This window comes from Tympanuchus pallidicinctus, unplaced genomic scaffold (genome assembly GCF_026119805.1).
Source record: "Tympanuchus pallidicinctus isolate F22 unplaced genomic scaffold, pur_lepc_1.0 scaffold5, whole genome shotgun sequence".
NCBI lineage: Eukaryota > Metazoa > Chordata > Aves > Galliformes > Phasianidae > Tympanuchus > Tympanuchus pallidicinctus.
This window is the reverse complement of record NW_026294769.1, coordinates 51,181,611-51,194,801: the sequence shown is the minus strand read 5'-3', so window position 1 is coordinate 51,194,801 and position 13,191 is coordinate 51,181,611. Positions and strand designations below refer to the sequence as shown.

The window sequence follows — 13,191 nt, the reverse complement described above, 5'->3', positions numbered from 1 at the left end:
ATTTTCCTTCTGTGGTAGTTAGTGCTTTTTTCTTCTTAAAATGCTCCTCCAGACACTCAGTAAATCTCCAACTGAACAAATATTTATTTATTTTAATAAATATTGTACAATTTTGATTATGGTTAAACTGGAAAGACGTTTTAAGTATTTACAATTTATTCTGAAGGTTTAAGGTGAGGAGGGAAAAATTAATCCTTCCTTTACTCCCCAAAGAACAAAATATGGTTAGACATCTGGGCTGAGTCATGGGAAGTTTAGCTTCAGCCTTTTTTTTTTTTCCCCACTGGAGGAACATTATAATTTTGCTGCATATTTTTATTTTAATCTTCTCAGCTTTTCCGTGAGTCTAAACTATTTTAATTCTCTTGACATAAATAGCTCTTCAAGCCTTAAACTAATGGACCTAAGAAGAATTTGACGTGACATAGTCTACAGATAGAGTACATTTGTCACAGTTAAGCCTCTTTATTGAGTACTGATAAAATATTAATATTGAGGGGCTGCTGCATAACATAGTTTCACAGGTTCAGAAACAGTGATGAAAGAGAGGCAACCATTACTAGTATGCAACTTTAAAAAAAAAAAATAATAATAAAAAGATTTTTATTATTTTTATAATTAAAGTCTAAGCACTCAAGAACAGGGAATACATCAGTCCTATTATGCTACAAGAAGCTATATTGAGAAGAAAATAGAAAATAATGTTTTCTATGTCAATTACAACCCAGATGGAAGAACACTTTATAAACTAAGTATCCACAAATTTCATGAGCATTAATGATTGACAACAGAAGCCTTCCCCCTAGTGAAAATAAGGCCTGTCAATGTTCTTGACAGTGGTCAAAGAACTTTTAACATTAAAAAATGTGAAAATGTAAATTGTCTTCTGGAAATTGTTAACATTTTGTCTCATTTCTGGACTTGACTGTCACACAAATTTACTACTAATAATTTGTTATAAAGTCCAATTGCCAAATATAGTTCAATTAGGGTCTGGGTAATAGATCAGTTAACAGTCCAACTCTTCCACTGCATTAAACAGAGAAAACTGCATCTTTCCTGAAATGTCACTCGAAGATGAGTTGCTGAAAGCTAGTGAACCACTTATTCAAAAGCCTCCACTTGATTTACATTGAGATTTATGCTATGTATGAGCCACAGTTCCAGTTCTCATGTAACCATAAGGACATAAAGTGAGATAGACAGCATGACAACATGGAAAATCCCCTGCCGATGCCAACTGGCAAGGAAGCAAGCATAATATTCTGGATAGGTACATGGCTCTTCAGAATCAATGGAAGAACAAATTCATTTGGGGCTCCATTAGCTAAGTTAATTTTTTTTTGGAGGAAGGAGTGGGAGAGGAAGAACTAATTCCATTGATTTGAAATTATTGTCCATGAAACAATAAAACTGTAAGTGGTATATTATGTATTTATATAAAACACAGATGTTTTTGTAACTAACAAAGTACAATGGGCTTTTTTTGTTGTTGTTATTTGTTATTTGTTTATTTTTCCTCATTACTTCCAACTTTGTTTTGCTGTTATGTTAAGGTGATACAACTTGCTTTTTGTCATGCGTCTTTTTCTGCAATTTGAGTGTCCAGTTTCAGAAGTGTAATATAAATGCCATAAGAACCCATGGTAACTGCATGATGACCTAACATGCATGATTCAGTGAGAAAATGTATTACTGGCAACATTTAAAAGCTTTGTGATGTCTGAGCAAAAATTTAATCTCATTTGATAATATATTTCACTAAGAATAGAGCCAGCTTTGGTTTGTAGTTAATACAGGCCTCTATAGTTTTCTTTTATTATTTGAGCAAACCTAAATAATGCATCCCAGAAACTGTTTATATCTACTTTGCTGAATTGATACTTTCTATAAGAAATGAGAAGAACCTGAAATAAAATTGCAGGGTATTTCAGCAAATGTTGGTAGGATAAATTTTATATACTTTGCACTGTTGTCTTTGCAGACAGTGGAAAAAGATCATTATAGTCCTTACAAACACATATCATACAGTCAACAGTTTTATGATTATGGAGACATACTCCATAATTATTCTGACAAGAAATTAAAACAAATCATTGTTTCATATTTGATAACAGATCAAAATTTTAGGTAACTGTTGGTTACTGCATATAAATTTTGGTTTCTCCTATTGCACTACTTTATGGAGGCATCACCCATCAAAGTTTTTGCTGCCACTGACATTCTGCTATAGTGTATGTGTATTGATATGTGTATCAATGCAAATGGGGTTAAGAGTCAACTTCATGCAGTCACTAAAATTTATATTTTCCTACAGTCTGATTTTGTTTAGACATTTAAACAATATTTTTCAATCCGTAGTTATAAATGAAACATTACAAGCTTGGCTCATTTATAAAAATTAGAGTGGCTGATTTGACTGGAAGTCCGTATTCCATTAGCCTGTCTAGAAAAATTCATTCAGTATGCAATATAGTTTTTCCTGTATTAGTTGCAGTTATAAAACTTACAATGTACATTTTATTCCTTGAGTACAGAATGGAAAAATCAAAGATTTCATTGGATTGTGTAGTATATATATAATTTTCAAATATGTACAGGAGAAGATTAAGTAACTTGATTCCTTTTTGTTGTTGTTGTTGTTTGTTTGTTTGTTTGAGGTTTTATTATCTGCATGTATTTTTAAAAGGAGTCTACATTCTAATTAGATGACATTTCAAGTGACTTCTATGTCTTCCATTCGTAAAGCTATTGTGTATATGTATTTATGAAACATTGCTTAAATGCCAGGTCAGGAAGTCCTTCATGCAAGCCTGAATATAGAATAGGTATGTACCATAGGAGAGCTATATTTTTTACATCAGTAATTATTTTGTATGATAGAAATAAAGTCAGTGACCTAGAAAAGTAACAGAGGAGTGTGTGCTTTATTTACACAAGTAATGTCTGAAATCTGACTGTTATTCTGATGGAAAATTGTGCTGTAGCTGTTCAGTTTGTGTAAAAACATTGCTTCAGCTGAGTTTTGTTACTTTTTATCAAGCTAAGTAAGCTCTTACACCACAAAGGAGAAACAGTGCTGTCAGTGATATTGCTGCTGAAATCATGTTTCATCTTACTTTTGATAATTTGTAACGTTGTAACATTGGCAAACTGGGGATATTTGAAATGCTGGAATACTTTGAAGTATGAAGACCACTGCAAGAATTAAGCATTTCTATGGGGAATCTTGTGCTGCCACAATGGTTGTTTTTGTTTGTGAATTAGACCTTTTCAAATCCATTCTATGCAGAACATCAAATTTTCCCCAGGCAGAATTCTTGAGTTAGATATTTCCAGAGCTGATTCTCTTCCTTGTGTAGAAAGACAGTGAGATAGTAACAAGACAGTAATAACTAATAAATAGTATTGTACAATAGTATATATAATATTAATAGTATTACGATGTTAGAGGTTTCAATGTTCTGACGGTTGTCTGGGCTCTTTGATTAGAAGAACTTGAGGCTTTTTAAAATAAAATGTCAGTGAGGCAAAATAGAAGGATCATATAACAAAAAATTGATCTAGTAACTAGTGATTTGAGTATACCTGTGTGTATTTACTTTAACATCACCCCCAGTAAGCAATAATGCAGGTCATAATTACCTTGGATGAATGAGAGTAAATTACTACTTATGCACTACTTGTAGGTGTGAAGTTTTTGTTCAGTGGTTATAGCAAAAGAAAACTAGGAAAAACAACAGCAAATACATTTGATTCTGAATGTCATGCGAGTAATGAATCTCCAGAAAATACATGTCTGGTAACAAGATAACTTCCTCTTCTTAGCCAGTTTCATGTAGACAAAAATTTGATAGTACTATCACTTTGGAAAAAGTTAAGTGTTTTTGTTAGTTGGGTGTAGTGGTTATGATTTTTCTACCATGTTGCTTCAACTACGTGGTATTTCTTGCAGCTGGATGAAGAAGCCTCGATGTGGTGTGCCTGACCAAACAAGAGGCAACTCTAAATTTAACATCCGTCGGAAACGATATGCATTAACAGGACAGAAGTGGCAACACAAACATATCACTTACAGGTACCAAAATACTAACACAGACTTATAAATGTCACTAGTCACACTGAATTTTAAAAGTAAATGTAAGTTTTTGAACTATATTTCAATATTTCAAAAAGTTTATTGATAATATATGTTATAAAAATGGTGCTTTGAACACTTGGTTAATTACAGAAGAATTAAGTAATTTTTTAATCAAAATTCACCAAAATCGGTGCATATAGTAAGCAGTGAATTCTCTAAAGCTTTCAGCATCAAATTAACACCCAATATGTCCTTAACCTTGCCTTACAACCCTCTAACAGCTTCTCAGGGAGCATTTCTCTGAAAGTGGGAGCACTCTAATGAAATTGAGATCTCTAATTCAAGTATGTAAAATATGTTATTGAAGAAAGCCAGTCTCAGTAAAATGCTGGGGCCTACAGGTATACTGTCAGGTATGTTCTGAAGTAACCATGAATTGGATTACATTACTGTGAGTCACTAACCTAACTTTTTCCTGCTTACATGGTAATGGGCATTGGGATGTGGAGATATACATCTGTGCAGTTTCTGAGTCTGGCACATAGGTTACACAGCACGTTGCCTATTCTGTCAGACTGATCTTTCCAGGATAAAGTATGCAACATAGGATACACAGTTTTTCAACAGGTCAATGATTCCAACAAGACCTGATTGAAAATTTGCTCAGCCTAGCTGGGATTTCTGTTCTAAGAAGAATGAGATCAAGGGGACAAAACTGCTTTTAAATTCCCTGACTGCTAACATTATTCATAACCCTATTTACATATTAAATTTTAAGTCCGTAAGTTCTAATGGCCATATAGACTGTTCTTCATACCACAGTGAAGAAAGTTTTATTAGTAATTATATATCAATGCTATGGCTTATGTTTTAATTGGAGAATTTTATTTTAAGACATTAAACACTGGTATAACTTCAAGTGACAGAGAACTGACTACTTTGTGATTAGCACGTTGTGCTGGCTGATGGTCTTTAAATTTAATGTGGATGGAATACATAGCTGACCAGAATAAGAAAGCACTTTTATCTGAATTCTAAAATTTAAACATAGTGTGCATACAGGCATTTACACAGAACAGGAGGAGTGGTCCTTGAAAGCAGCCCTGTGGAGAAGGACCTGGCAGTCCTGTTGGATGAAAAACTTAACATGAGCTAGCAGTGTGCTCTTGCAGCTTGAAAAGCAAATGGTATCCTGGGCTCCATCAGAAGAGAGGTGGCCAGCAGGGACAGGGAGGTGATTGTCCCCCTCTACTCTGCTCTTGTGAGGCCCCACCTGGACCAAAAATATCTGGAGTACTGTGTCCAGGTCTGGAGCCCCCAGTACAAGGAAGACAGGGAGCTGTTGGAGAGGGTCCAGAGGAGCCACAAAGATGATTAGGGGACAGGAGCATCTCCCCTATGAAGACAGGCTGAGGGAGCTGGGCTTGTTCGGCCTGGAGAAAAGAAGGCTGCAGGGTGACCTCATTGCAGCCTTTCATTACCTAAAGGGAGCCTACAAACAGGAGGGGAATCAATTCTTTGAAAGGATAGATAACAGCAAGACAAAGGGAAATGGTTTTAAGTTGAAGGAGAGAAGATTTAGGTTGGATGTCAGGGGGAAATTCTTTGCAGAGAGAGTGGTGAGGTGCTGGAACAGGCTGCCCAGAGAGGTTGTGGATGCCCCGTCCCTGGAGGTGTTCAAGGCCAGATTGGATGGGGCCCTGGGCAGCCTGATCTAGCATTAAATGGGAGGTTGTTAGCCCTGCATGTGGGAGCTGGGTTGGAGATTCATGATCCTTGAGGATCATGAATGAGGTCCCTTCTAACCCTGCCACTCTGTGATTCTGTGATACATATATATGAAAAGCATTCAGGATCAGCAAAAAGTATGTGTTTTTCCTTCTCCTTTGTAAACAGTCTGATTTTCTATTTCATTACAGATTTTTTTTACAACCTATAGTAATTTTTGGTGAATTACAGACCAAAATACACTTAGAGTAGTAAAGCCTCGAATAAGGCTTAGTGTTAAAAAAAAAAAAAAAGAAATAGAACAAATAATACAATACTAATCTTTCTGGATATAGAAAATTTGAAACAACTAAGAGCAATCAAAAAAAGAAATACTTTCTTCCCTTCCCCTGCCCTATGACTTCATTCTTACAGGCTTAATTCCAGTTAACTGGCTGACATTTTAAGTTGCTTTGTTTCCTAAACTTTTGATCATATCTCTAGCTTTGTGCCTGCTTTATTATATTCAGTGCCACTTCTCAATCTCTTTGTAACCTGCAGGTTTCCAGCTGCATTCTGCCTTCCTATCTAGTCAAACCTTGTAGTTTGATCTGTGCCTGTTAAGTAGACTTAATAAAACCTCCAAAAAAGGATAAATTTATCTCTTATTTCCACCTCTCTGAAAAGAACAGGATAGAAACACAGAATAAACAATGAAGAAAAGATGCTGTCTACTGAGGTTATCTTAACATAGACCTGCATTGACTGACTTTTCTAAACAAGAGGAGTAATTGCAAAGAAAAGAGTATGTTGTATTTAAATTTAAAAAAAAAAAAAAAAAAAAAGGATGAATATTAGCAGCAGCAGTTCATAGCAGGCTTTCTGATAGTATTTCGTGGATTTTTGTTGTTGTTGTTGTTATGTTTGTTTGTTTTTGCCAAAGACTTTAGAATACAGCAAGACAAACTTTTATTTCAAGAAAATATTTAATGTTAACTTGTAAAATGTATAAGACTTGTTGAGCTCTGTGAAATTCACAGATGTGGAGCCATTTCCTGACTCTTCTGTCACTCGAGAGGTGCAAATTCAGTGCTGAGTAAAGCCCTTTGAAAGTGTTTAACAGCTACACATTAACCATTTCAAATCTGTCTGGCAAGAGTATATCTTAGATGCCATATATCCTCAGATGCTTTACATATGTAACTATCACTTTATAAAAAATATCAAAGCATTGTTAATGGTAAAATAGAATTGGGATCATATATAAATGCATTTTAATCTGTGTCTACTTGACTTTTTAGTTTGGCATTTTCTGTCTATCTTACTATTTTTACCCCAAGTATTGCTGCTGGCACTTGTTAAAAGAGCAGTTGTTCAGAGTGTTTTCCCTTTTAGATTGTCTCTATAATCATAAGTAGGAGGATCAAAACAGACAAATATTCAAATTTTATTACATTTTTCTTCCTACCTTTCCCTATTTTCAATTTGTAATTTTTCATATTGAGCAGCTCCTCAAAATTTCAAGATGGAACTTTTTGGCCACATATAATTATCATTAGTTTCAAAAAACTGTATGTCTGCAGTGTTGCTGTGCAGAATTCTGTTATTTGAAATAATATGGGAATTGTGCTGCTTTAGTTATAATGTATTTCCCTCAGGGAATGCAGCTTTCCATTTACTTGAACCGGTGAATAGGTTGTTAGAACTTCTCTTTATAATGGAGCTACACAGTAATATTAATTTCTGCATCTTTTCTGGTTGGTACAGTTCATGCTTGTATACCTTTTAAATGCTATTTTTACTTATGTATTATTTACACTGCTGTTGTATTTCAATATTATTTTTACTAAAAGAGTAAAATAAAGTGATTCTTTGAACCATTTTGCCAACTCGTATATGCAAGTGCTGAAACCTACAGTTCAATTACAGAACAATTCAGAAAAAATGAATGAGAGTCTTAACTCTTCCTTATGTTTTACACTGCATCAAGTTACAAAACAGTCTCTGACAGAACATAATATAGATTCAGAGTAGAAATCTATGAAACCTATAAAGGAATTTTTTAATGTTTTTTTTTTTTTTTTAAGGTGAAATTTACCAAGACACAAATCGTTCTTGAAAGCAATCACCTCTTTCGATAGCAAAGTAAATCAACTGGTACTTTAAAGAAAGGGCAAGATTGTGAATCAATAAAGAAATCAGTTTCATAAAATAGAACATGAATGTTTATATTTCTTTTGTAGACATATAATTAGACAGAGAATTATTTCTTACAAAGTCTTCCTCACAAGAAGTCTTGGTAGACAATACTTAATTTTAACTCTAGCACTAAGAGAGTCAGTAACTGGTCTGATGTTCAGATGGTTCATTCTGCAGAACATTTTTCAAATAAAATTAAAGAATGCTATCCAAAAAATCTAAGATTTGCTTTGAGTTATGACCATCATTTGGAACTCAGCATTTTAAAAGATCAATTAAAAAGTACTTTAAACGCTGTTCTGCAGCTTTATTCTGCCTTCTTGATGAAGAGAAAAATACAATTTGGTTGTTCAGGAATGAGTAACATTAATTTAATTGATATATCTGCAGATGGCCTACAGCGATCTACAATGTGGCCATCCATCAATATGCAAGTTCCCTTTCCATTAAAAGTAAAAAACAGAAATAAGGAGAAATAAGCACTTCCTGATTATTTATTTATTTATTTATTTATTTATTCAGAAATGCAGAGAAGGTTTTAAGTTTAATTAATTTGTGAGCAACTGAAATATCTGGTAGTCAGTCTTCAATATGAAGGCAATCTTCTGTGCTTTAGTTCAGTTATTTACTACTTACTTACACTTAAGTAATATGTTTTGAAACATGCTAGAAGAATGTATAGGACTGGGCTGTACCTCATTATCCTTTTTTCCCCGCTTACATGTGAGGACAAGACTAACTCAGTGGGAATCCCTGATGATGTGCTCTTGTACCTTCAAGTCAGTAGCCAGTTTTAAAGTAGCTCCTCTCCTTATCACAGAGTTCACAGTAGCACAGAAATATACATGCAGATTTATACTGAGAGGCGATACTTGCAGATGTAGAAAGCATGCTGAGTGACATGGTGAAGAAATTCTTAGGGATCTCTGAAAAAACAGTGCTTTTAAAATTACCCACCTGTGAGTTCTTATCATTCCTACTGATGTGCTTTGCTGGAATACTGAGGACTTGCAGCTGCAAACTCTAGCAAAATGGGGATTTAAACTAGGAAGACTAGTTGTTTCCTACAATGTAATTCTTGTTAACTCTTAGATTATGATAGGGCTCGATCCCTGGGACAAGGATGCTTTAATTCCTGACACTATGCATTAGCTTTCTATAGTACCGATGGATGCAGAAATAGACCTTAAATGACATATCAAATATTCTTAAGCCATAATACTTGCATCTCCTGCAAGCTTTCAAGCAAAAATACTATAACGTTTTCACTTCTAATCAACTTTGTGATACAGGGGAAAGTCTCTGGTGTCTACGTAGCTCTGCTAGGTATACATTATAGGCAAAGTTTATGAATGGGAAGAAAATTGAGAACTTCTGTTCCTACATGCTGATTTAAGCATGTATACCTCCTTCTCTCCCAAACCTTAGTGCTATCAGAAAATCTATTTTCATAAAGGCATTGCTTGTTCTTTTCGTAAATAACAGTGTTAGTATTCTGTTCTCAGCCTTTCTAACCTCTGAACTGAAGGCAAAGGAAATGTAAAATATATGTAATAAAAAGTATTTAAATTACACTTTATTGATTCTAAAATCTCTGTGATTAAAAAATAAAATAAAAAAATCCAATATCTATATTTCTGAGAGTGGATTCCAACTTAAAAGCCTATTAAATTTATTAAATGTAATTAAAGTAAAAATGCTCTTTATTATATGAAGTTTTAGTATTAGCCTTCTTCAAAAGATGGTGAAGGGCCTGGAGCATCTCTCCTATGAAGAAAGGCTGAGTGAACTGGGTCTGTTCAGCCTTGAGAAAACAAGACTGAGAGGGGACCTGATCCAGGTCTATAAATATCTAAGGTGTGGGGGGCAGAATGGTGAGGCCGGACTCTTTTCAGTGGTGAGTGCAGACAGGACAAGGGGAAACGGCTGGAAACTGCAGCATAGGAAGTTCTGCACAAAAGTGCACAAGAACTTCTTTACAGTGAGGTGACGGAGCACTGGAACAGGCTGCCCAGGGAGGTGGTGGAGTCTCCTTCTCTGGAGATGTTCAAGACCTGCCTGGATGCCAACCTGCGCGATCTGGTGTAGGGAACCTGCTTTGGCAGGGGGGTTGGACTCGATGATCTCTGCAGGTCCCTTCCATCCCCTACAATTGTGTGATTCTGTGATTCTGTGAAATAAGATTTATCTCGCTAGTAGAATATAAATTCTCATTTCTTTAATAATTGCTTACTTCAACAATCCTGAAGTAATAAAATACTTAAACATCAGTACATTTGTCTTGCATTCTATTCAAATTAATTTTTAATAAATTACAGCATGGGATCACATTCCTGTAAAAGCAAAATATTTACTAATCTTGGTTTTGTATCTTAGGAACCTTACTCTTGTCACTTTTCAGCCTCCTTTGAACAAACTTTACAGGCATAGTATTGTCCATAAAACAAGAGTCAAGAGAGTTATAGATTCTGTCCACTGTGGCAACAGTAAGTTGATTCTCAATGTGACCACAGAACAAGAAAATCAAAATGAATATCTCTGACTTGAGTTTAATCAGCTGGAGCAGGAGCTATACAAATCATGATCACATTTTATATAAAAAAGGTTTTTAGGTTATAGCTATCAAGAGGTAGCAAAGTGAGAAGAAAGAAGTGAGAGATTAATGAAGTAACTTGACAGAAAATGTCTCTAGAGAAATTATGACACAAAATAAAAAATATCTTTGGCCAGAGGTAATATATTCATTTCAATAAAAGTAAGATCAGGACCATAAAAGAAAAAGAAAAAGAAAAGCTTAGGTTCAGTTTAGGTTTGATTGACAACAACAGTGATGTTTCAAACAGTTATTTAAATTTAAGCTATATTTCAACTGTTTCATATCAAGTAAAGATATAGAATTTGTTGATTATTTCATATAGATTAGTGACTGCATCTTTTTACCTATTCAGTTGGATTTCTTTCTATTTTCTTCTGTGTCTCTTCTTATTTTACGGTTTCCCATTTACAACTTTTGATCAAGAGAGCCTAGTAATTTTTTACAGAAATTCAATTATTCTCCAAATTTATACTTAATTGATATATTCTTGTTACAGAAAAGGTTCATCATTATAATTACCTAATAATTTTGAAAGCACCCATTAATATCCACTCTAATCATCACAACAGGGTAGTAATCCTGTATGCTGGATAAACTGTCAAAACCAATTTAAAATATTATTTATTATATGCATTGAAGAAGTATCAAATTCTGCAGCCCACGGAGGATTCTATCATTGAGTTATTACAACTCTTGTGGAGACTATTACTGCTAGATAAGCAGTAATGCTAAGCTTTATGCAAAAGTATTCAGAGCTTTATCTAGCATTTCCTGAATCAAGCATTGGGTCTAGTTTGGATAAGTGGTGTTAATTTTATATAGAGGATGTAAACCAATTTAAGAAAAGAATACATAAATAAATAAACAATGAGCTCTTCCACTGATAGAAAGGTAAAAAAAAGGAAATAATGAACTTATTATATTATAATGAAATTAATAATGTCGAGATGTAATTCCCTGTTTAAACTTCAGATGAGTGATTCTACAGAGCCAAGCAAGGTATATCCTGACAGCCTTACAAGGCTCCTGAAGCTGTTGCAGCCAAAATGTATCACTGAAAGATGAAGAATGTTTTGGGAAGCTATTTTGAAGGAAGTGGGGGAGGATGAGAAGGAAAACCCAAAGCTTTTTTAAACTGAAAGTGAGGCAGAATTCAGAAACATAGTCTCCAATACAAGGCTGTTCAAGCATCTGTAGAAGTAGTGCTTCAGTGCGAAAAGTTCATATCATGGATGAAATTTTTTTTTCTTCTACAAGAGATGCATTTAAAAATAATGCAGTGGGTATATGTCTGTGATTGCCTACGAATAACAGCTTTCAAAATCTGTAGAAAATGTCAGTGTACTTGTTTTTTAAAATATAGAACATGAGTAAATATTTAATCTTCTTCACATTTTGTTTATTAAAAGACTCTTTAAGCTTCCGTTGCTGGTCTGCTCAATGTCAGCACTGAAGATTTCTCTTTACAGGCTTTTTTTCTTGAAGTGATTACAAGACAGGAAAACAATACTCAGGAAATACCATCTTCTTATTATGATGGGCTTTGTCTTGCAGTACTACCACCATGCAGCAGGAGAGATTTTGAGTCAGCATGTTCCCCACTTACTTTTATTTGAGACACGTTATCTGAACATGTTGAATATAAGATACCTAGCTGCTTTTTTTATGTTACAAGTGACAGTTACCACTATCTTAGGTGACTGATAGTTTTAAGATGTAGAGATCCATGTAATAAGAAAAGGAATCATTTAAGACTTTATCTGCTACTGCAGTGATATGTCTAAACAAAATTCTTAGAAGAGTTGTAGAATTTCTGAAAGCAGATACATTGTAGCTACTGATTTTGTTACTGCACTTTGGAGACTGAGACCATGAAAGAAATGTGAAATTCTTTGGAATTTATATGTTTGTACTGGCGAAATATTCTAAGCAATATTTCCAGCTAGACAACTTCAACATTGTTGTTAAAAGAAGTGTTAGAATTTGGAATTTTAGGATTGAACATGGCTTGTACTAAACCCATTAAAAGGACAATCATCTTCTGGAAATTCTGGAAATAACTATAATGTTGACCTTTAACCCTTGCGAGCAGCTTGGCTCTACCAGCCACTCACTCACTTTCCTAAATGTGCTGGAGAATCAGAAAAGTAACAGGCTGACAAGAAAAAGAAAAGAAAAAAGTTAAAGGAAAAGCTACACATGCAAGTAAAAACAAAGCCATAAACTTCACTTTTGCAGAAAAAAACATAGCTTACACCCTTTGGAGAAGCACTATGTTTATGGTGCCTTCCTTACCTCCCCTAGGATAATTCCCAACTGCTTAGCTTTTCCCTTTTTGGAGAAGTTGGTACTGATTCATGAGTTAGAATAGTTTGTGAAATTTTTTATCTCTTTTGACTGAGATTGTAAGAAACAAAGAGGAATGATCCTTAAGTCCGTGCTCTTTTAGAAAGAAAGTTAGGAATTTCTGAAATACTTAATTACACACTTCAAGCTAATTACTAGATAGATGCAGAATGCACATTGTGTATGGGGATTCTTTGAATGTGATCTGTCCTATTTTATAATGCTGGCCTACAGCATCAGAGGGGGATGTTGGTGGTATTAC

The 13,191-nt window shown here is 34.4% G+C and overlaps 1 protein-coding gene across 1 annotated transcript in view; it reads left to right on the top strand.

Moving 5' to 3' along the window:
- MMP16 (matrix metallopeptidase 16) overlaps positions 1–13,191 on the top strand; it is a 179,177-nt gene that overhangs the window by 93,411 nt on the left and 72,575 nt on the right. Inside the window, exon 3 of the mRNA XM_052703354.1 lies at positions 3,956–4,078. Coding sequence (XP_052559314.1) covers positions 3,956–4,078 — 123 coding nt within the window. The remainder of the gene's footprint in view (positions 1–3,955; positions 4,079–13,191) is intronic.